The sequence below is a fragment of the Perca fluviatilis genome, chromosome 3 (assembly GCF_010015445.1).
Source record: "Perca fluviatilis chromosome 3, GENO_Pfluv_1.0, whole genome shotgun sequence".
NCBI classification, from domain to species: Eukaryota; Metazoa; Chordata; class Actinopteri; order Perciformes; family Percidae; genus Perca; species Perca fluviatilis.
In genome coordinates this window covers 24,781,075-24,804,575 of record NC_053114.1, presented here as the reverse complement: position 1 = coordinate 24,804,575, position 23,501 = coordinate 24,781,075, and the positions used below count along the sequence as shown (strand labels likewise).

Genomic DNA, 23,501 nt, shown 5'->3' with positions numbered 1-23,501 from the left:
AAAGCTGGTTTCCCACTGCCGCGGAGCAACCTCCCTCACAACCACCTACCTGCAAAAGCAAAGCTGTTTTAAAGGGGTGATAGAATGATTATATAGGGTATTTCACACTGTTCCTTAAGGTCTCCTAATGGGGAATGTAACATTGGTTGGGCTGAAAATTGCCTGGTTGATATGTTATTGGCCCTTATGCGTCCCTGTGTTTTGGCCATATTTGTAACAAGAGCTTTTCTTCCAAATATGGTATGCTCATGAATATTTAGATGAGCTGATTGGTTGAGCGAATCCCCATACACACACATTAGAGATGCGCGCTGATTGGTTGAGCGAATCCCCATACACACACATTAGAGAAGCAACAGAATCTCATATTCCAGACACTGCAATGTTTCATTACCAAATTCACTTCTGAGACTTTTTTATGCGAGAAATCAACTATATAAAGCTCAAATATGGGCCGTTTTATGAAAATTGATGGCTAATTGCAAATTTGGTAAGACGGGTCGGACTTTAGGAGCTCCACACAGTCTGACGAGAAAGCGGCAGCCTGCTGGGCTCCATACCCCGGGCAAAGTCACCCTTTGTGGATTACTGCACTACCGGGGCTCTGTGGCCGGCTGCCGGCATAACTATAATATATTTAGGGCCCGAGCGCCGACAGCGGCGAAGGCCCTATTGAAACTGAAGGAATTATTGTTTCTTTCTATTCTTTCTTTCTATTCTTTTCCCGTCAAATGAATTGGCTTTTTGAGGGGCTTAACATATTCAAAAACTCACCAAATTTGGCGGTCGCATCAAGTCTGGTGAAAATTTACGTATTTTAAGGGTTTCGGGAATAGGCGCACAAAAATGGCTCGCTAGCGCCCCCTAGAAAGTTAAAAAAATTGAGCCCCTGTAGTGCGTTTAACGTAGACTCACGAAACTTGGTACACATATGTACCATGTCAAGATGTACAAAAAAACAGTACTTCATTAGAGCCATACTTTTCAGGATTCATAAGAGTCCAACCCTGAGGACAAATAAAGGCCGATATTTACTTAAAGTCATAGCACCCCCTAGTGGCAACAGGAAGTAGGCCTAAAAGTCAATGTGCTATACTTTAACGAACTCCTCCTAGAGATTTCATCCGATGGACTTCAATATTGGTCTGTACCATCCCAACACCTTCCCGATGAAAAGTTATTAAAAGAAAAACTTTTCGTCAGACGGTGTGGGCGTGGCGGCCATTTTGAGTGTTTAGTGATGAACAAAGAAGTTGTTGTAACTTGAGTGTACGTTGTCGTATCTGCCCGAAATTTCTCACGAATCACAAGGGTCCAGGCCTGAAGACACCTACAGACCAAAATTATCTTTTGGTGATAGCTCCCCCTGCTGGCAACAGGAAATGCGCCTTATATGACAAACATCATCCGATTTACATGAAACTTATAATGTGTGGTCTACATGTGATATTGAGCCGGACCCTATAATATGACCATGCCCACTTACTCAGGCCCCGCCCCCTTTTATAACATTTGAACCGTTTAAGGTAGAGTCGTTTGAGGTGTCATTGAACTCAGCAGAGAGTTCCTTCTTCATTGGTGATGGTTTGGTCCGCCCCCTAAGCTTTAGCCACGCCCCCTTTTATAACTAATGACCCGTTTGATGCAGACCCTTGTGTGAGGTATCAATGAACTTAGCACAGACTTCCTTTTTAATTGGTGATGGTTTGACCCGCCCCCTACGCTTTTGCCACGCCCCTTTTCACAGCTAATGAACCGTATGATGTAGAGTCTTGTGTGAGCTATTGTTGAACTCGGCAGGGAGTTCCCTTTTCATTGTTGACGATTTGCGGCATCTGAGTGCCGCGCGAATGCACGGTCGCAAGGAGCGGCGTCCGCCGGTAACCCCGACGCGCGCAGAGGCGCGAGGGCCCATCCATCGCTGCTCGCAGCTTTAATTACAGTTTGAATTTCATCACGGCACTTATATCACAGCTACCCCAAGGTCTTACAAAGCTAACAAAAGCTAACAGTCCGATTTGAATTTAAGGCATTTTTATGAACGTGAGGGGTCTCGTTAGGAGGAGCAGCTAGCTATGTGTCCCATTCAATACAATGGGAAACGATTGCGGCTAGCTAGCTACACTTTCAGCATAACTATAGTATATTTACAGTTTGAATTTCGTCACGCCACTTATATAACATCTACCCCAAGGTCTTATAAAGCTAACCGTTGTGTCCGATTTCAAATTAAGGCATTTTTGTGAACGTCAGGGGTCTTGTTAGGAGGAGCAGCTAGCTATGTGTCCCATTCAATACAATGGGAAACGATTGCGGCTAGCTAGCTACACTTTTGGCATAACTATAGTATATTTACAGTTTGAATTTCGTCACAGCATGTATATTACAGGTTCCCCAAGGTCTTACAAAGCTTAGCTAACACTTGTATCTCGGACCTGCTCCATTCATACACTACAAATAGGCCCCTCAGGTCTTCTAACCAGGGATTACTGGTTGTTCCACGCACCCGTTTAAAGACTAGAGGTGACCGTTCCTTTGAAGCGGTGGCTCCAAACCTGTGGAATGCGCTTCCTATTGCCTTACGTTCTGCAGTCTCTGTTGAAGCTTTTAAAAAGCAGCTGAAGACGCACTTGTTTAAATTTGCTTTTGATTCATTCATGTAAAATGTTGCCTTTTAATGACTGTTTTTATTCTTTTATCTTTATTGTTGTATAATTCACTATGTTTTGTAAAAATTTTTATCTTGTGAAGCACTTTGTGATTCTGTCTGTGAAAGGTGCTATATCAAATAAACTTATTATTATTATTATTATTATTGTCCGATTTCGGATTTCAATTTAATGCATTTTTGTGAATGTGAGGGGTCTTGTTAGGAGGAGCAGCTAGCTAGCTATATGTCCCATTCAATACAATGGGAAACGATTGCGGCTAGCTACACTTTCAGCATAATTATAGTATATTTACAGTTTGAATTTCTTCACGCCACTTATATAACATCTACCCCAAGGTCTTATAAAGCTAACCGTTGTGTCCGACTTCAAATTAAGGCATTTTTGGGAACGTCGGGGGTCTTGTTAGGAGGAGCAGCTAGCTAGCTATGTGTCCCATTCAATACAATGGGAAACGACTGCGGCTAGCTAGCTACACTTTCGGGATAACTATAGTATATTTACAGTTTGAATTTCGTCACGGCATGTATATTACAGGTTCCCCAAGGTCTTACAAAGCTTAGCTAACACTTCAATTTAATGCATTTTTGTGAATTTCAGAGGTCTCGTTAGGAGGAGGCTAACTAGCTCTCATTGATGGACTCCAGCTCACCGTGGGCTCTATCTTGAGACTCGTGGACAAGAGGCGTTTATTTCCCCAATCGTTTGTTTAAATAACTCACATATCCATTATAAGATTAACTGGAACCTGCAGTAAGAGGTTGCGGGCGTAACAAGCTCGCTGACGGCGCTCTCAGTCACACACTGGCCATTTAGCAGGAAGAGGGGAGGGAGAACAGCGAGCTGCAGGCCCTTGAGCTCTGTCAGGGCAGCGGCGTTTGGTAGTCCAGTCACACAGAAAGGAGTTTGTGAGTTTGTGCGGGGTGTGAGTTTGTGCGGGGTGTGAGTTTGTGCGGGTATTGAGCACCGCGGGCTGCTGGCCGTGACAGAGCTCAATTGAGCTCACAGCAGGCCGGGGTCTGTGAAGGAGGACAGGCAGCACCAGCCGCTGAACTCCGACACACAGTCGGACAAAATTTGCAATTAGCCATCAATTTTCGTAAAACGGCCCATATTTGAGCTTTACATAGTTGATTTCTCGCATAAAAAAGTTTCAGAAGTGAATTTTGTAATGGAATAGCAGAGATCTGCGCGACCTAGATTCAGAAGACTACCTGATCTCAGGTTAGTTGTGTAGCCTATGTAAATGTTGGGGCGTGACCGTTCTCTTAATACATCCATGGGCGTGACAAAGGTACAGGTCCTGGGATGCTTACGTCAACTTCTAGCTTTGTTGAGATTCGCCCGTTATCAGCGGCAGTTTCAAAATATGAGATTTTCATAGTAAAGGTGTGTCAATGGGATTTTGAGCTTCTATGTATGTCCTATTTACCCACCGAACTGTCGTTATTCAACTATGACAAGGTAAAATCGGTTTTGCATTCTATCACCCCTTTAAAAACAGTTGCTGCCGCCTGATGGTTACCAACAGAAGTTCAGCTCTGGGTGGCAGACCAGAATTTGTGCGGGTTCACTTGGGCAACAACCGCTTCATACCCCTACTGCCAGGATCAAAACCACTTCCCCTCTGCCGCCTTCCCTTCATTAAAATGACTTGAAGCAGTGAGTTACTGCGCGGCAGTATGAAAGCCCCTTAATAAGGATTGCATAATTAATCCAGTACCGAGGTCAACATACCTGATCAAAAATTTGCGCCAAAATCAATAAGTAATGAATTACTTTAAGTGAAATTGCATTGTTTCTGTTTGGTGAAATTCACATTCACAATGGCAGATACCGATTGTTGCCCGTTTTCAACTTACATGGAGTAACCAATGGTTTCAAAAAAACCTTTAAAGGCCCTGAACACCCATACAGGTGTTGTCAGTTAATGTGGCTGATTGGACCTCTTCCCAGGACTGTGTGGGTGTGGTTAGACTGATTGAGTGACATCTTCCTGAGTCCCCTGTTAGTGCTGTTGCACCTGTTAGGGCGGGACAAATGACAGCCGTGTAATTCTTATTGGTAGAAAGAATTTGTGACCTAATAAATTCCCATCAAAGCTCCGGCCCACTTTCAACCTGAGCAGAGTCTAATCAGCCAGAATATCTGAAACACCTGTGTGGGTGTTCAGAGGCTTTAAACTCTTGATAAATATTCTGTAAAAGATGCAATTGACTTTTTCCTAATATTATATAGGGCCTAATATAATTCCTGCTGCACCTTTAAATGGCAAAATATAACAGTAATAATGACACAAATGGATTGAAAAAAACATTTACAACTCATAGTTAATCAAATGAGCCTTGCTTTTATCTCATTTCCAAACTTGCATACATAAAAGACTGATGGCAGCAGGAGAATCCCATACAACTATCCCAGCGGAAAATAGGACTATTATCACAATGTAATTAGAATACTGAATGTATAGCCTATCTATGCATCTTTCACTAACTACATTTCCTCCATATTTTCTAATAATTTTGATAACTGCATCTATGTCACATGGTTCATTAATTTTCTGTGCTTAATGTTTGTCCTCAATTAACTGTCTGCGTTTCGTTTTCAATTTAGACAAGACAATTTTCCACTTTCCACATTGTGGACAATAATGTTAAAAACAAACTAATTTTAAGTAACAAACTTATTTATGATAAAACATAATTAATTCAATGTTACATATACTGAGGCCCACACAGGTGTCCCAATTGTGATTATGAAGTTATGCCTTTATTAGAGCTTACTAAATGTGTGTACTAATATTGTAGAAAGACGCAAGCTGTACCATTGCTAGTGAACTACAAATGTGGTAAAACTGCACATTGGTTTTGGGGAGAGAAAAAAAAAATCCATCCTTAGTCACTAGATTCTAAAATAGTTAGACATATCTATTAAACATCATACATTACACTACAGTACTGTTTGGACTCGGAATATGTGATTTCCAGTCCTATACATGCCATACCTCTGTACCTGAGCCTGCACTGCCATCTGCTGCTTTGGTATGAAACACACACCAGAGGGTCCACAGACTGAATAGGTTAATAGGTCATGTGTTGCATTCAAGTGCTCATCGTAAATACCAAATTTGTAAATGCAAGTTGTATATTCAAGGCATTTGAATTTAAATTTGTATCCTGTAAAAAATTACTTTTGGTGGCTGTTAAGCAAAGGAATTTACAGAAAGACTTGCACATTTGGGGTGTAATCTCAAACTAAACTTTACTGTAAGGACTCCACCATCTAAATGTTAGAAGGGGCTGCTACAAAACAATAGAGAATGCATGCAGCCAAGGGCAAAAAGCACATTGGTTCAATACAGTGTCATGATGGCTCATCTTTGGCATTTCAAGCAAGCTTAGTGTTAGCTTTTAAAAATATGTTAACAGTGGAAAAAAAATAAAAGAAAGAATGACACATCACAATATGACACTATGACAATTTCAGTGAGAAATGTCAGCTAGTAAGAATAATAACTTAAACACAGAGTTTACCAGATCAATATCAAATGAGATGGACATGCCTGTAAAAACACTTACGTCCTACTTGTGCTTGTTTTTTTTCTCTGACAAATCATAAAGTGATCAACTTTATTTACTTAATTACACTTTCCATCCAAAGCCATCAGTCTGCCACTTTTATCAAACCTGAATTACAACTAACTAAGAGCAATCATGAAGTCACACACTGGAATCCTACATTGCCTCACATGTCAATCAGCAAAGCACCGATCAGCCTGACAAACACCCATAACACAGTAACACAGTGAACTGCCTTACCTTGACCCATGTATGTCTTCCTCCTCATTTTTCCAGCTTTGGCTTGTTGCAGTGATGACCCTAAAAAAATGGATATGAAATGACCCCTGATTAAGCAAGGTCTGTGTATGTAATCATGTGCACCAAATGTGGATACAATAATACAAAGCTAAAAGACTAGGTCCATATTGTTATTAAACTCATTTTGTGGAGATTGAATCGAAATTGAAGGCTGTGGTTTTTATTTTTTGTTGGGACAAAATAAATAATGATGGAGAACCTTGGCTGAAATGTAATCAAGTAATCCAGGGAAAGGGGAATTTTGTTTCAAGAGTGTTTGGCTTTCATGACCAAACAGTAAAGGTGGTGCATTGAAGTTGATTGCTGATTAGCCGATTCATCGGTTGCTGTAGAGGTTGTTTTTTTAATTACTTTTAGGGCATAATAATAATAATAATAATAATAATAATAATAATAATAATAATAATAATAATAATAATAATAATAATAATGCACTAGGCCAGTTAATTCCCTCTTCTGGGATATATTGTCAATATTTCGAACAGCACTTGAACGCATCTGATGTAATCTGGTCTAATCTGGGCAGGAACGTCACCAGATGAGAGATGACATCTGTGGATACTATCTTAACTGTTCAAGTGAAATAAACGCATGACTGTCATTTTGTGAGACGAAATGTCTATAACAACTTGCCAGAAGGTTACTCTTATATCATGCTCTGTTCTCTGTATTTCTCTTTTCCTGCCCAGAATGCTTTTACCCAGAGGGAAAAAGGAGATGGGACGGCCTGAGGGTAAGGCAGCTTATCAGATCATCATCCATCCAACCATCTCCATCCCGCTCCATCTCTGATGTCTTTTTGTTGTTGTTGTTGTTGCTGTGCTTTTGTTGTTATTGCCAGCTGTTACTTTGACTATACAGAGTGTGCCAGGCCCAAGGCCCCATCATAGATACACAATGAATGAGATAAAAAATAGAAAAACATGTATTTTACATATATTGAAGAATATGTATATGGAATATGGTGTACAATTAAAAAAAGCTTTTACACCTTATGTCCACCATGGAAGTACTGACATATATTAAGCTGCTGCATTTGTTGATAAATCTGACCTAAATTTGGAAGTGTACACTTATATATAATATAAATGTAGGGCTACTCAAATACTCTGCTTTAAAGTTAAATTGTATCGTGTCTGATTATATATCTGTAAATGGCTTAAGCATATAAGGTTGTATTTATTTATTTTTAAAATATTACAGTTTAACTTTATGAGTTTATTCATATTTTATCACAGGCTAGAAATAACTAAAATATGAAAAAAAAAGTTTAATTGTGTTAAGGCCGGTAGTTAAAAGCAACATACTGACTGCCACCAGCTACCCCACTCTAATCAAGCAGTACTTTAGGCTCAGTTTTTCGAACATTTAAATAGAATATAAATTATAATAAATTACCAACAATCCTTGAAACTACAATTCTAATCAAATACCAAAGACATAAATTAGCTCTACTCAACCATTAATAAGCTAAACCAAGGGTTTTCAACATTTTTCAAGCCAAGGACCCCTAAATAAAATAGAGACGGAATAGGGGCCCTCTACTACATACATATATTGTATAAATTGAATTTGCATAATAAACTGGGCCTACAATATCCTGTAGGGGGACCTAAAGCCTTTATACATACTTTTTTTTGTATAGAACATTAAGCTACTAATAATTGTATGCATGATTTTATAAATCCTGTTTTAATGTTAAACATACATGTGGCACAGTGAATCCTTAGGATTTACTGTAGCTGTGGATGGCCTTAGTGAGTACCTCACCTATAGGCCAGTAAGCAGTGGGTTATATTTGGTCAAATATGTTGGATTCATGTTAAGACTTCTGAAAAAACTTTCAAAAATTAACAATAATTTGGAGGACCCCTGCATTGACTCTGTGACTGAGGGTCCCAGACCCCCAGTTGAAGATCCCTGACCTAAACAATGACCACAAACTGATGTTGATCAGAAATAATCAATAACCAAACAAACCAAGCAAACGACATGACACAAATGTCACACAGCTAAAACAACATTTTCTCTGATGTTTCACATCCTCATGACACTGTCACAGGGCATTTAACCCTGACTGTGTTGTACTGTATATTGTTTTTAGGGGTTGCCTGTTGTGCGTGACTGTTAAAGTGAGCACTATTTCCTAACAGAGCTGTGTATGTGTGTATGTTATGTTACCTTGTGCTTCGAAACAGGGATACGTCTTCTCTTCTCTTCAACTATATCTCGTTCGTCCAAAAGTTAAGGAAATTATTACTTTCCTTTGGTTTTTGTTAGCAATTCAACGCGTCTATAATGTTCAATTCACATTCATCATGGCTTAGTGGCAGCATGCTATCCTCACAGTGCGTTAGGCTACCAACAGATGGCGCGTTTTGATTTATAATTTTAGAATTATGAGCGATTGTTTGAGGTGTATCTCGCTAGTATATTAGATGGTTATTTTTGTTGGTGGGCATTTTCAAACTTATAACGACCACATTAAACGTCTTTACAAGCTAGCTACCTAGCTACACACGGCATTCAACGCTCCTCAAGCTAACTAGCTACTATTTCACCGCAGTAACCTATATCAAAGCCGGTCTACGGATATATATATTAGAAGTTCTTTGCCTATATCCAATGCCTATATCTCTGCTTTGCGGCCACGTCTGCTTGCTAATGCGGACTTGGTTGTAATTGGTGGAACAGACTGTCAATCATAAGCAACAGCATATGATTGGTGCAATGAGGCGCTGAGGGCGGCACAAAGGACAGATAATGTGCTTTATCCAACTGTTCAGAATAATTAGCTAAAATGTGAAATGTAGAATACAGTAACATATTTTGTCTGCAGACTCACCTATCCAAGTTGTTTTTTTAATAGAAAATCTGGAACAGTGTCTGCCCTGATTGTTTGATCAAAACCACAGTGTTTACCTGATACCAGTGAATAATTTAGGCTATTTGAACTAAATGGGAAATCAATTTAATGTTAGTAAACTTGCAGTGCTGGCAACAAAAATAATTTCATTCCTCAAGGATTTAACTACATAGCCTACTACTTGCATGTAAATGAGAAAAGAAGCTACATGTACCACTTGTTGAGGAAGTGGTCGCTGTTTGGTATTTGCAGGAAAAAAATGCTTTAATTATTGATAGATAGATTGATTGTTTTTTGTCTTCTCCAGTTGGACCAGGGTTCTACCCTCCTGTGATGCACCAGCTGTCATTGCCAGAGGACCAAGAACGGTGGGGTGTGGACCCTTCGTACTCCATGACACACAGTGCTGAGGCCATGGCCAAAGTAAAAGGCATCGGACGGGGCAAAAAGTACAACCTAATGGCTCAAGCAATACCCATATATGGCTTTGGGATACTTCTTTACATCTTCTATATAATCTATAAGGTAAATACTATGACTGACCTGCTTGATAGGCAGGTAGGTAGGTTGTATGACTATAAAACACTATATACTGTAGAGTACTGTACAGTATATGAATATAAAGTGTTATCATGCAGCTTTACACTACACTATATTATACTGCACTATAATGTAGGCTATGTCAAGTAAATACTGCATAATGAGAAATAACATGGTGATTTCTGTGACATTAGTCATTTGCATTTGCAGACCATTTAGGCAATTAAATGCATTACGCTAATCATAATCATTTTTATGTTCACAGCTGACATGTAAGGGGGAGACTACTAAATCAGGAAACTACACAACAGTAACCAAGGCAAACATGGAGAATAGGATTAGTAAGTGTATTTCCAAAAACTATTTGTTTTATTTAACAGCCCTAGGGTTCCAACTAATGTAATTTGAACTGTTCATGGACAATATGTTAACATTTGTTTTGATTCTTAAATAATTATTAATTAGTGGTATAAGTTTATTCAGTGAAAGAATATACAAAGCTAAAAGTACAGTGGCAAATTAAATTGTGCTATTATAAATTGTGCGTGCATGCGTGTGTGCGTGCGTGCATGCATGTGTGTGTGTGTGTGTGTGTGTGTGTGTGTGTGTGAGTGAGTGATTGCGTGTGTGCATGTGTGTGTGCCAATGTACACATAAATTGACACACACATCATTTGCATGGAAATTCATTATATTTTGTTGTTAAAGTTGTTGTCTGTAAGATTTTAGTTAAGTTGTTTCTAGCAGCAGCTTTGGTGGTAAGATGTTATTACAGGGGGGCCTCTGGGACTAGCCTGACAAGACCCACATCAAGATGTTGGGTCTGGGAACTCACCATTGACAGGGCTCAATCCGAGGGACGGGATAAACGGTTGTCTTTCAAATTCCCTCTGCACGCAATACGATAGCGCTACAACCAGGCAGAGCAACGAAGAAGGAAGAGAAGCTAGTTGATAGATTAAACTTTTGCTTTATCCGGTCGGCAAAACTCTGAACACATCTTCCTTTTTTAAGAATGATTTCTGTGCCATTTAACTCCAAGTCTTCCAGAAGACCGCTGATCCCAACAGCAGCAACCATAAGCCCGACCACCGACTCTATACATGATGTGACTGACCTGACCAGAGTTTGGTTTTTCCAGCTCGCAAGTCAACGGAGAGTGCCTAGACCCCCCTGGCTGCAAATTAAATTTGCTGCCACTAGGGTGCGTCTAGATTTCTAGGCTACTCTGGGACCTCATCTCCCAGAGTTCCTTTCGAAAACGTATCGACTGAATGACGTCGGTAGATTGGCAGCTCTAACCTGCAGTTAGTCCACACCAAGGGGGTAAGCCAGCTTCCACAAAGCATACCTCCTATGGCGCCATTTTGATGCTACCTTGCACTCACCCGTAGTTAGCATTCCATTGACTGCCATTAATTTTGACATCATTTTGACAGCGAATAACTTTACATCTGAAGCGTTTAAAGACTTTATTTGTCCATTGTTTATTTCTAAAGAAACACAACAATGTATAAAAGGCTCCATTACCTTGTATCTCATGTTATGGCTCCGTAGCAGACGTTTTTTGTAAAAATAGGCTAACGATTGTGTCATAACCACGCCACTTACTGTCGCATAGTAGAGAAATTACCGTACAGTACAGGAGAAGCTCACAGGCAGTTTTGACTTACATTAGCTGTTTAAGTTTAATAACTAATGTTAACTAGCATTTTAGTTAGCAATAATTAGCCTGTGCCTATGTTATCTCCTTACATATACCTACGCTCTCCGTCTCTGCAAGATTCGGAATGATTGAGATTTCTCTTGGCACAGCTACCAGAAGACTTATAACTTTCAGACAGATTGCTGACGTCACATCTACGTAGTCAAGTTCAGTTGGAGGCTACGCAGTTACGCTTAGTCTAAAATGAGCTAATGGCTAATACATCCATGAAGATATGGGCCGTGTGGGGACATACGCAGCCGTGGAGATGAAAGAGCTGGGGAGGCCACGGCTAGCTAAGGTGGCTAATCGTGCTAACACAGTCAACAGTGCTAACGCAGCTAGCGGGATTACTAGCGGGGCTATCGGGGGAGGCAATGTTATCCACAGTGAAGCCGTCTGCATTAGCACTGTTGCCCGTATTAGCACGGTTAGCCACATAGCGTTAGCATCCAATCTAACCAATGTGACACAAACACCCTACTATCCACTGAGGCAGAATGTGGTATAACCTCAGCTGATGAAGTGGAGGCCAAGGATGAGCGGGAAGCACTCACCGCCTTCCCCTTATTCGCCTCACCCGGGAAGGAAAAGGGCAGAACGTCCCAATTTTCGAGTACAATGGTACACACTACGCAGCATAATAGGCAGTGACAAGCTCCATCTGTGCAGACGGTGAAAACCAACCCCTTCCGACTGATGTAAAAAGTGCCAGTAACTGTGCGCTCCATTTAGATTTAGGGCAGGAAAGTCACCACAGACAATCAGATTGTATTACTTGACAAAGCAGCAAATACAAGCACTTTCATCAGTGGGTTATATGCTCAATCACCATTGTTTTAATTCACTCTTTGATAGATAGGTACTTTCTAGACAATTAACTACATGAAAATCTTACGGACAACAACTTTAAAACAATGTTGTCTCTTGTAAATCTTGTAGCACCCGATGAGCTTGTTAGGCTTCAGGAGAGACTTCTGCGAACAGAAGCGATGATGGAGAGGATTGTCTCTGCAAAGAATCGTGGTTCTGGGAGTAGGTAAGACTTGTTTTTTTTTCTTAACATCCTACTATTCACTGCCCATAGCACAGATGAACCAGAAAAAATGACTTATACTGGCATAAATCAGTACAGACCTGGTGTTGGAGCCATTATACCATTTTGTTTTGTGTTTATAGGCTACGATGTTGGTTATGCCAATTAATATGCAGTTTTATGTGTGAGCACTGGGTGGAGCATTGCCTTTGGGAAGGCATAAAGGTAATCAGCGACAGGTACACAGGTGTGTGGAAATAGGGTAAAGCATACAGCTTTTCACCGTGTCAGTCGTGTCATTGTTTGATTTGTTTGACAAGGAAAATGAATGGAACTAAACCAGAAATGAAATGAAATGGACTGTAATGCTTGTGCGACGGTGAGCAGGCCGTTAAGGAAAATAAATGGGTCACAGCACCGAAATGCAGACAAATTGTGGACATTGATTATTGGCACGCAGAACACGCATCCAAGCCAGTTCTCCCCTGATCCCACCGTATTGGCCTAATCTAGGAGTAGATAAAAGGCTCTACACCTGGCATGAAAATAAAAAGGAAAATTATTCAATGGTGGAAAGGCCATTGGCATATTTTACTTAACAGCTTCTGCTACTACTTTATTTAAAAGTCTGTCATAAAACAGCATAGGTTGTTTAAAAATGCAATCAATTCAATCAAATCAAATGTGTAAGAACATGAATTTTCTAGTTGCTAGTTTGTTGGAAACTACTCATGTCACTTTTGGACATGCTGATGCTAAATCTTTTTTTTTTTAACAAGCAAATAAAAACTCATAGACTTAATGTTCAAAATGTGTTTATTAGGATAAACCCCTTGAGATGTATCATCTTGTTTTCGAGGGGGTCCCAACATATAACACAATCATTACATAACAAAATAATTATAATAATAATAATAATCTGTATTAGTCACAATTCATTGAAAAAATTTAATCTCGGCTTCATCTCACTTAGTAAGGACTTTGAGAAATCAAGAAGAATCAGGAAATCAAGACAAAAGCGAAAGTATGCATTGTAGCTATACACAGCAATTGAATGTAAAATGAATGTAAATGGAAAGAACCATTGGCATAGAGTGATGTACCATAGCATTGCCGTCTTGCATGACTCTGCTTCATTATCTGTCCTGCTCTCTAGTGGCAGAAGGAGGAAGAGTAAAACTTCTATATCAAAGAAGGAGGAGAAATTACTCAAGCAACTTAGACAGATCACACAGCTGATACAGGAGGGCCGGTTGGAGGCACTCTCCCCAGAGATGGAGGCTGAGGAGGTCCCCTACTGTGCAGACTGGGAAGGTACATACATGCCTAAATCTGAATCCCTAATCTCCTCACATCATTTTACAAAATCTAGAGTTGTTGCACTTACTGTATAGTCGCAGATTTTGTCTCCGGGGCATTCAAATCACAATTTTAATTATAAGAAGCTGTTTTATGTAAGCAAAATCTCATACTGTATATGATGCATCTTTTTGTACACCAATGCAGGCTACCCAGAAGAGACCTACCCAGAGTATGATGAGCCCTATAAAAGACGTGGATTTCACACCTTTACACTAGAAGAGCCCCCCCACCAGCTTACCGCCGAAGCCCTGGCAGAGAGGATGGAGCAAGAGGAGGAAGAGATTATGGCAAGGAAACTATCCATAGTTAAAGAGGAGGATGAAGAAGAGGCAGAGGGAGAGGAGGAGGACGAAGAGGAGGGGGAAGAGGATGAGGAAGATGAGGCTAAAGAGGAAGAAGTGGAGGAAGTAGAGGAAGAGATAGAGGAGGAGGGGAGGGGAGGAGGAGGAGGAGGAGGAGGAGGAGGAGGAGGAGGAGGAGGAGGCAGAGAAAATACAGTTGCTCAGTCTTCCTTCATTCCAGCCTGCTGCAGAAAGAAAGCAAGAGAGACTTGGTTTGCAGTTAAGCAAAGAGCTACAGTGTCTTAATGGAGGTAAGAAGCAAATTAGCTTTAGTGACCACGAAGATGTGTTCCGTTACCCTAAAGAGTGTACTTATGAAGAGGAGGAAGAAGAGAAGCAAGAGGAGGTAGGGGAAGAAGATGAGGGCACAGAGGGGGAAGAGGAGGAAGAAGAGGATGAAGATGATCCAGTGATGGAGGCAGAGAGCCTGCAGTTCAGCTGTGAGGGTTGTCCCAACCCGGAGGAGGAAGCAGAGGAGGATAAAGAAGAGTATTTGTTAGTGTCAGAGCCTGTGGAGGAAGACAGCCCTATCCATGCAGACATGCCTAAGGAAGTCGGGGCGAGTGGTCTGAGGATGCGGAACAGGAGAGAGACGTAAAAAAAGACTTTTCCAATTACCTAAAATGAGTTTTTAAACATACAGTGATCTTTATGTTCCTCAAATTGTACTCTGTTTATTACTGATCCCTTATATGTGTACAATATACAACCCAAGGTGAATAGAGACATGCAATGCTGCTGTAAAGTTATGCTTATATTATATAAACAAATAATAGTCTCAAGAGCTTCTGATGCTTATTATTTTTATTTACAGGCCCTGCACACCCATGGTCCACCCACACAGATTTGTTTCACTTACTTGCCTTATTAGACTCTTCAGTGCAAACAAAATGTGCTTTATTGACATCTCCCTCTCTACGTTCACTTTATCATTCTTATTGGCTAATTCCTGGCATAGCCCAACTGCAGTCAGTCAGGTTAATTTAAAACACCCGTGTGGGTGTGCAGAACCTTTAAAAGAATTGAAGATTATTATGAATATAGTGACTGCTCATTTGCTTTTATTTTTAATCAAGAAAGGCTTTACAGTTCAAAATGAAGGAATGTTGTGGACCCGCAGAATGTTTGCATTATTTATCATCACCCCAGATTACTTTTACATGACAATGTTGTTATTACTTTTGAATCAGAAAACGTGTCACGTTTCACAGAAGCCATGGGTGCTCACATCGGCAACAGAGAATTGAGGCTTTGCTACAACGTAAATATGTGAAGTCATTAATGAGTATGCAGTACACAACACTGTCATGCAATATCTGGCTCCACCTGGTGGTATTACATGGTTCTACTCTTGGGGATGCTTAGAATGCACAGCAACATGACAGATAACATCCAGGCAGTATTACAAATAATCCCCCAGCAAGAATCATCATAGATATAAAAACCCTTTAGGGTGCACACAAAACAGAGTAGAAGCAAAGCAGGTGGAGGTGGAGAAGGTCTTTTGCAAATTGTCAGCAGTGGTAATATCAGTAAAATAAATGTGTCAATATAAAGATCAAATGTGAGCATGAAGATTTACAAATACAAATGAGTGCTGTAAAATAGGAAGGGTGTGGTGAGATAGCTCTCAGCTGCCACAGCAGCACAACTTTGACTTCAAGTGTCCTGCTAAGATTAAGTCATGCTTTTCGCATTGCTGCCCCTAGTGATTGATGTGATTAAGTTACACTTCACTACACGCCATCCTTTGAAATCCATCCTTTGCACTTGATCCAACTGTTTAGCAGCAGCAAATTGCCACAGCACAAGGGTCAGGGACTAACTAGTCTATATCGACAACGTTCCACTTCCGGGATTGTTCAGGTGCCGCCCGATGTCCCTCTTTTTTAGGCCATATGTCCCAGAATGCTGTGTGGACTAGCCAGACCCTCCTCCGCAGTGCTGTGGAGGAAGGTCGGGAAATGCGAGACTAGGGATTAACTCATCGTCAGGCAGCAACATCAAACATGTCCCTTTGACCAGTAGACCTTTGCTTTGTGGACATTTTGACTTGTCATACACAGTTGTGATTACTATTAAGAACAATGGCTACAATCTATTAAAGTGTTTCAGTCCAGATTTGACTTGCTGGCACACCTAAACAGGCAGAGCCAAAATGAGTGTTATTAGTTGTCTGTTACTTCCCAGACATAATGTTGAAACAGTTTTTGTTGAGAGGGTACTACTAAACAATGGATCACACTGCCACTGCGGAAGTATTAGCTACTAGGCAAGGTGGTAGGAAAGCTAGTTACTCCAAAGTATTGTCTTTTATAATAATATTATTTATATAAAAGCCATGCAACCTTTTATCACATTGTTGCAAAAATACCAGGCTCACACAATAAAGACAGGATTATTTCTAAACTTCAAATAAAGTGTTTCTGTGTATATTTTATGTTCTACTTTTTTTCATCCAGCATTTAGGTTTCTAACGGTGTAAACAATCCACAGGATTTGACAAAACAAACTGATACATCTTGCTACTGGATTTCAGCATTACTGTGAATGTTACAGTACATTGTCTGGCCCAGTTAGGAACCGCAAGTTTAACTCAGAACAAGATGACTGATACCAATTTACTGGGACTGGACTTTATGAAAAGATGGTATGTTCACTGTTACATTGATTTAAAAGAGGAGCAAATGGTAAAAGACAGCATCAAATTCATAAATGTGTCATTCAAAAGAGTAGGGTTAGGAATGCATATTTTGACTCACTGAAGTTTTATTTTTTTACCATGATTAACCTGTGTCTATACCACCACAGTAAATTGTACACCATTTACTGTACATTACAACAAGAGCACTAAAAACAAAAAGTGAAGGAACCTTGGACACATGTATGAAAAGCAGACTTTACAGCAAGAGTATCAACAATTTTAAAATAGAAATTTAAAATAGTTAGAACATAATTAAGTACAAGAATAGCACATTTGATAAAGATTTCCTCATAACCCACAGTAACAATAGCGGTATTGGAGATTGTTCTTTGACTTCATTCAGCTTTTTTTCTTTTTTTTTAATGGTCATAAAATACAAAATACTATCATATATTTGAGAAAGAATACTCCCCGATAAGGAACGAGAGGAATACTATTTTGAGTAAGAATGTGAAGAGCAATAAACCACATGATATAGAAACTTACTGCCAGTCAGATGAGGAATGTACCAAACTCCACCTCAGTGGAGCAGAAAATTAATCAAAGATGTTAAGAGCAAGAGATGAAATCTGCAAGTGTTGAAGCTGTGCCAGATTTACGCTGTTACCGTGTGTTTGATGGCAGTAAGTCAATCTGTGTTCAGTTTGTTTATTTTTCCAGGAAGGAGACATCAGAAGATATGAGCACACCCTTAAGCCTGAGTGCCGTAGATATTGTATCTGCTGCCGGTTTTGCAGTACAATGTAAATAATTATTCACCTCTTTAGCGTTATGCGTTCTAGGCCCCAAATTTAATTTAAATATATCTGGCCAATCACTACAATGTTGTCCAATGATGTGCACTTTGGATTATTATCTTCTGGAGGTTTTTGCAACTCCAGCAATCTAATCAATCTTAATGAACTCTGCATTAGACAAGTAGCTACAGAGAAGGATCTGCAATGCATGTGAGGACAGCAAGAATAGCAAAGACCAATTCAAGCTCAGCTCATTGTTTGGCCAAAGCGTTACACTGGAATTAGTCTTCAAAGGCACAATAAAGTATGTACAGCTATATCTCATACCACGACAGACTTAAAAGTAAAGTGCACCATCATCCTATACATTCACATACATGACACTGTGACACAATATATGGTACACAGCACAGTGTAACATGCCTTTTCCCTGTTCACGTCCAAGTCGCTAGTTGTTTTGTGTGGGATCAGGAGATATTCCTATTTGTGATGCTAATGTATGTGCTTGCAGCTCCATGGAGCCAATGCTGCAGCAATTGTTGCAAATGATAACAGAAAACATGTAATAAATACATAAATAACAAAATAAATATATTGTAACGTGCATGTTATTGTTAATTCAGTAACTATATAAGCAGTATTCATGCTTGAGGAAGAGAGTGAAATTTTGTGTGGCAGATTACATAAAAGCCAGTCAACTTTTAAAACTTACAGATGTGAAATTGTTAGTAATCATTTACAGATAAAGAAATGTAAAATTTCTCTAACTACTACATAAAGAAACAGTGTTTGTTTTTTTAGAATGCCAGTACAGTACAAAATGACTATAGTTATCAAAACAAAGGAATTGGATTTTGAAAGTGGATTACTCTTTGTGCTTGTTTTCTTCCACAGACCAAAATCATTCAACCTCCCAACCCCCCCTCCCCCCCACAGCCGCACACACAAATCTTGAGGCCCCTAAAGCATTTTGGGATATGCAGGACTTCAAAGGTGCTGGGTGATTCGGAGATCCCAAACCAGCCCCAAGGATACATTAACAGCCCTTGTTGAGAGGACAGATGGACCAGTTCGCCACTGAACTTTAGGCTGGGATCTATTCACAGGCTAACTTGCTGTCAAAGCTGGAGAGGGCAATGGCAAAGGCTTGCAGTGCACACATTGGGTAGTTATAGTCCATGGTGAAGACATCCTCTGCCACACGGCCAAACTGCATCACAATGTAGTCAGCTGCAGAGGAAGGAAACACATTTCTCCATTACTTTCTTAGCCTCACAAGCCAGACCCACATCAAGAAATTACACTTGCTGCCGCTAGGGTGCGTCTCGATTTCTAGGCTATTACCTTCTCTCACTATTTATGCTTTTTTGTTACTATTCCACCCTTTGATATAGAAAGGAAAAGCAACAAACATGATCTTTGTTACAGAGGGAGTGCTGTACTAAAACCTACGCCGGGTTGGGTCTTTTGTACTAGGGGTCGATCAATACTGTTTTTTCAAGGCCGATATCGATTATTATTAGTTAATAAAAACCGGTAACCGATTTGTGGAACTGATATGCATTTACAGTGAAAATGAAAATCTTTTGGTCAAAATTAAGATTTTGGAATGTTATATACTTCAACACAAAACTTAGTTTAAATGCTTTAAGCAATTACTTAATAAATTAGAAACTTTCAACTTAATACAAATTAAAAGATAGTCAGATAGTGTTGTGGGCGGGACAGTGAGTGAGACTCAAGTAAGACCGAAGCAGAGGGACAGACACAGAGCTGTAGCAGAGCCAAAGTAGCGCACTTTTTAGCTAATTAACTTTATCATATATCAGTCAAATAAAATGCCAATTCAGATAATCTGCAAACTGCCAAAAAACAGCCAGATAATCGGCCAGGGCCGATAATCCGTCTATCCCTGTTTTGTACTGCACAACATGACTATAACATGGCAAATGTACTCTGTTAATTTGATATTGAACCTCAAACAGTTCAGAGGTATGGAACTCACGGTCATTGTCGTGAATAATTTGGAAATTTTTGACGGATGCCTGAGTGACTCGGCCGTGAAAGTTGAGCACATAGGATTGTGTGTCATCGTTCCACACAGGTGTCTTGTTGTGAAGTTCTATCACGCTCTCTGTGCTCTTGTTCTGCCACCTCGCCAGCAGTGACTCGTGGTCCTGTAGTGAAGAATAAAATAGTAGCAGCTTCAGACATGGACATCATAGACATCAGATCAATTATGTTTTGAATTATATTATTAAAAGTATTAGAAGAGGTTGAATTGGTTAGCAGCACAGATGTGACTATTGAGAAATTAGGTAACATACATTTGGCGGGCGAATAGACACTCTCTCGTGGTCCATGTTCATTCCAGGAATGATGACACTCATTTTGCGAGGTCCTTTGAATCCTAAAACATTGGTTTCCTGGATTGAAAAAATTATTAACTGTCCTGTAAGCATGTTCACCCAACAATCTTGCAATGCTTTAAATACATATGGAGGTATATTATTATTATTTTAAATATCAAGTATGCCAATTATGTCACACATTAAATAAACTACACAACATTTGTATCACAGCAAGAAACACATTTTACTCACTTTATTGATCTAAATAATTATACACTGCACAACTTAAGAAAAATCTTTTCTGCAAATAATGTATGTTATTGAACTGATAGCTACATCATAATTAAGCAACTGTTATGATATTGTGGACTATTGGTAGTTGTCTCTGTCTGCCATGAAGGTTAAGGCAATTCTCCTTTACAAAGATTTGATTGGATATATACATGCATAGATGATAATATGATTTCAATCTAATTATGGCAATGCCCTGAATCCTCAGTTTGTTGCATGAATGTCATAATCTGATTATCCTTTGTTAGACTCTCTAAATCAAACTGTATATTTTGAAGGCCACCAGACACCTGAATGTTGTACAGTAGGTCTCCTGTTGGTTCCTTTTTACATCTCATATTAACTTATTACATGATAAGTTGCTTATTAGAAAAACAATCAAGTATTGCATCTCTGTATTTGTAATCACACTGAATTACAGTGTCTCTTGTTGCCAACTCATTGCTCAAAATTTGTCTTCAAATACATGAAAAACTAAGTACAACCTGGGGTTAAGGAGCATTTTGACCAACTCACATAGCAAATGGCTGCTATCTCTTGACGCAAGTTGCTAGCTTCAAGGCTGGTGGTGCTCTTCATGGGGTTCAGACCGCTGTCGTACACAGTGAACTTAGTTCCCATGAGGTTAGACCTGCGAAGAAAACACAACTGTCTAAGGAGGTCTGTAAGATGTAGCTGTACATCTTTCCAGCTAACTAATCAAGTTATAGGATGGAGAAAACGGCCAAACCTTTCCTTTTAGTGGCAATTTAAAAGGTATATAAAGGAACAACAGCCATTTTAAATACCCCAGCTTGGGTTGCTTTGATTGTTGAACAGTAATAAAACATTGTGTTATTGTGCTCTAATGGATTTTGTTCTAATGGGATTGGGGCTCAGCAGCGATCAATGGCCTGGCTTCACAGTAGGAGGATGGTCAGATCCAGATCCTGACAGTGGGTCACCGTACCACAAGTGGCCAGTGGCTAGTGCTATATATACCTTTAAGGGACTTTCTAGAAGGAGCTTCCTAAGATGAAGCTCGAAACAGCTTGTTCATGACCATTTACTATGGAAACAGAAAGTGTACCTATGTTGTGAAATAGCATTTGTGTATAAATAAAATAAATGTTCTTCTGATCCTGCAATGTACAAATGGTGCATTATTCCTCACTATGAAAGGGGGCGTTCTAATTCTAACAACTATGGCAGTATTTAGTTGCTTTATGCACAGAGGCTATCATTAATGTTTTGAACATTAACAACACAGGGTAAATCTCATATCAACCCAAAGGGATATTAACTTTTTAAGCTATTCCTGACATGAAATATTTCTTCATCTGATTTTGCTCTGTTTGCGTTTCTCAGTTATAGTCATATTAAGGCACTGACTATGTGAACTCCACCACCGTAGCTGTCATCCTCTGACATCCAACTACATATTCTTAAAAACACACACAACAGTGCAGCCCAGACATTGACGGTAGTGGTTTACATAAATGTGTGAATCGTATGTAAGTAGTAAGGGTTTGAAATGGTTTTTCAAAGCCACAGCTTCAAACAACTGACTGTATACCTCTTATAGTCCATACCTAATTTAGGCCAGCCCCCTCAAGGACTGTTTAGAAGCACTGGATGAAAGGTCACTGTTCATTTAAATTTAGATCGCCATCATTCAAGGTTTGAGCAGTGCATCGACCAATGGTCAGGCTCGCTCTAAAGATTAAAGGCTGCACAAAGCCATATTTGATTAAACTCCCCAGGAGTTTCCATGGAGCCACTAATGCAGCCTTAAAGCTGTCTCTAAAGATTATATTTCTACTCACTTCATGCCTCTTACTGTGGCCTTCCATAATTTACAGCTAATGTACATTTAGGCCTATGTAAAAAAAAAAAGAATTAAACATTAAAGAAATAATTATTTTTGAATTACAGAAGGGATATACAATAACATAACAAATACGTTTACTCAAATTATACATTTTCATTAGTCAGGTAAAAACAGTACAGAACATGAATTTCTTATGTGAAAATGAATATGAAGATGCTGTTCAAGTATTACTTGTTAAATATTAATAAATTAGCAGTTGATGATGATTTGTTCATAATTCATTCCTCAGTAGCTACAGTATGCCGTTTTGTGAAACTTACTGTAAAATGTTACTCATACAGTTTTTTCATAGGGCTCATAAGAATTTATAAATGAAGGAATGGGGCTAGACACCAGTTGTCAGGGTTCGAAATGAGGGGGGTCTGGGGGGGTCCCGGACCCCCCATAAGTCATTAGGGACCCCCTATAAGAATTTATTTTTAGATTTTGGGGGGTCCCCGACAAATATTTTTAACATTAAAAATGATTGTGAAAATTATAGGTCTTTAGTGACGTTTTATATTTATAACAATAATTTATTTATTTCCTAGCGCGATTGGGCAGCAATCAGGGCAGCTAATAGCATCACAGATTGTTGTTGTGGTCCTCCGGCGCACAGTACAGTCTATGGCGCGAACACGTATGTTATTGTTGAACGCGGCAAAAACGAAGCCTCACAAAGAGTGAAATCCCTAATGAAAATCCTGTAAGTGCTTCGATTATGTTTATATCTCCATAATAATTGCTTATTATAGTAAAATATTTGGAGTTGGTGTTCCTATATCAAAAGTTGCATTAACTAACTTAGATACCCAGTGTAACGTAATGATTAGAAGAGTGCGTTTGTCAACGTTTCTTGCTAGCTGTATGTGTATGAAGCATAGGTATGAAGCCAAATAATCTGCCAGCTAACAGCAGACATATAGCAGTTATCCACTTTGTCATGTCAGGGATTTATATAAAGTGCTGTAACTTTGTTGCTCCAGAATTAGAGGGTTATCTGTTAGATTATAGCCAATCCACTTCTCCAGACACCACTACAATACTGGGACTAGCCCAAACCATGAAAAACATCCCAAGACCATTATCCCACCTTCAAAATATGTCAATATAATTTTGCCTGCAGTATATAGTGTAGCAAGGTACTATTCAGTATTTTTTATAATTACATT

General features: G+C 39.5%; 2 protein-coding genes across 4 annotated transcripts in view; one reads left to right on the top strand and one right to left on the bottom strand.

The window, feature by feature from the left end:
* Nucleotides 1-7,068: 7,068 nt before the first annotated feature.
* On the top strand, nucleotides 7,069-15,179 carry ric3a (RIC3 acetylcholine receptor chaperone a). The gene is made up of 7 exons (XM_039796129.1): nucleotides 7,069-7,280; nucleotides 9,721-9,938; nucleotides 10,219-10,294; nucleotides 12,601-12,697; nucleotides 13,851-14,008; nucleotides 14,201-14,463; nucleotides 14,525-15,179. The coding sequence occupies exons 1-7, from the start codon at nucleotides 7,163-7,165 to the stop codon at nucleotides 14,993-14,995; spliced, it is 1,401 nt and encodes a 466-aa protein (XP_039652063.1). The 5' UTR covers nucleotides 7,069-7,162; the 3' UTR covers nucleotides 14,996-15,179.
* A 1,628-nt stretch (nucleotides 15,180-16,807) lies between these two features.
* The window catches only part of tub (TUB bipartite transcription factor), a 49,141-nt gene continuing 42,447 nt past the window's right edge, over nucleotides 16,808-23,501 (bottom strand). For all 3 annotated transcript variants that reach the window (XM_039795639.1, XM_039795640.1, XM_039795642.1), the window contains exons 9-12: nucleotides 20,997-21,111; nucleotides 20,166-20,264; nucleotides 19,844-20,015; nucleotides 16,808-19,068 (exon numbers count right to left, since the gene is read on the bottom strand). In XM_039795639.1, the coding sequence (XP_039651573.1) occupies nucleotides 18,935-19,068; nucleotides 19,844-20,015; nucleotides 20,166-20,264; nucleotides 20,997-21,111 (520 nt within the window). In that variant the 3' untranslated portion in view covers nucleotides 16,808-18,934. The remainder of the gene's footprint in view (nucleotides 19,069-19,843; nucleotides 20,016-20,165; nucleotides 20,265-20,996; nucleotides 21,112-23,501) is intronic.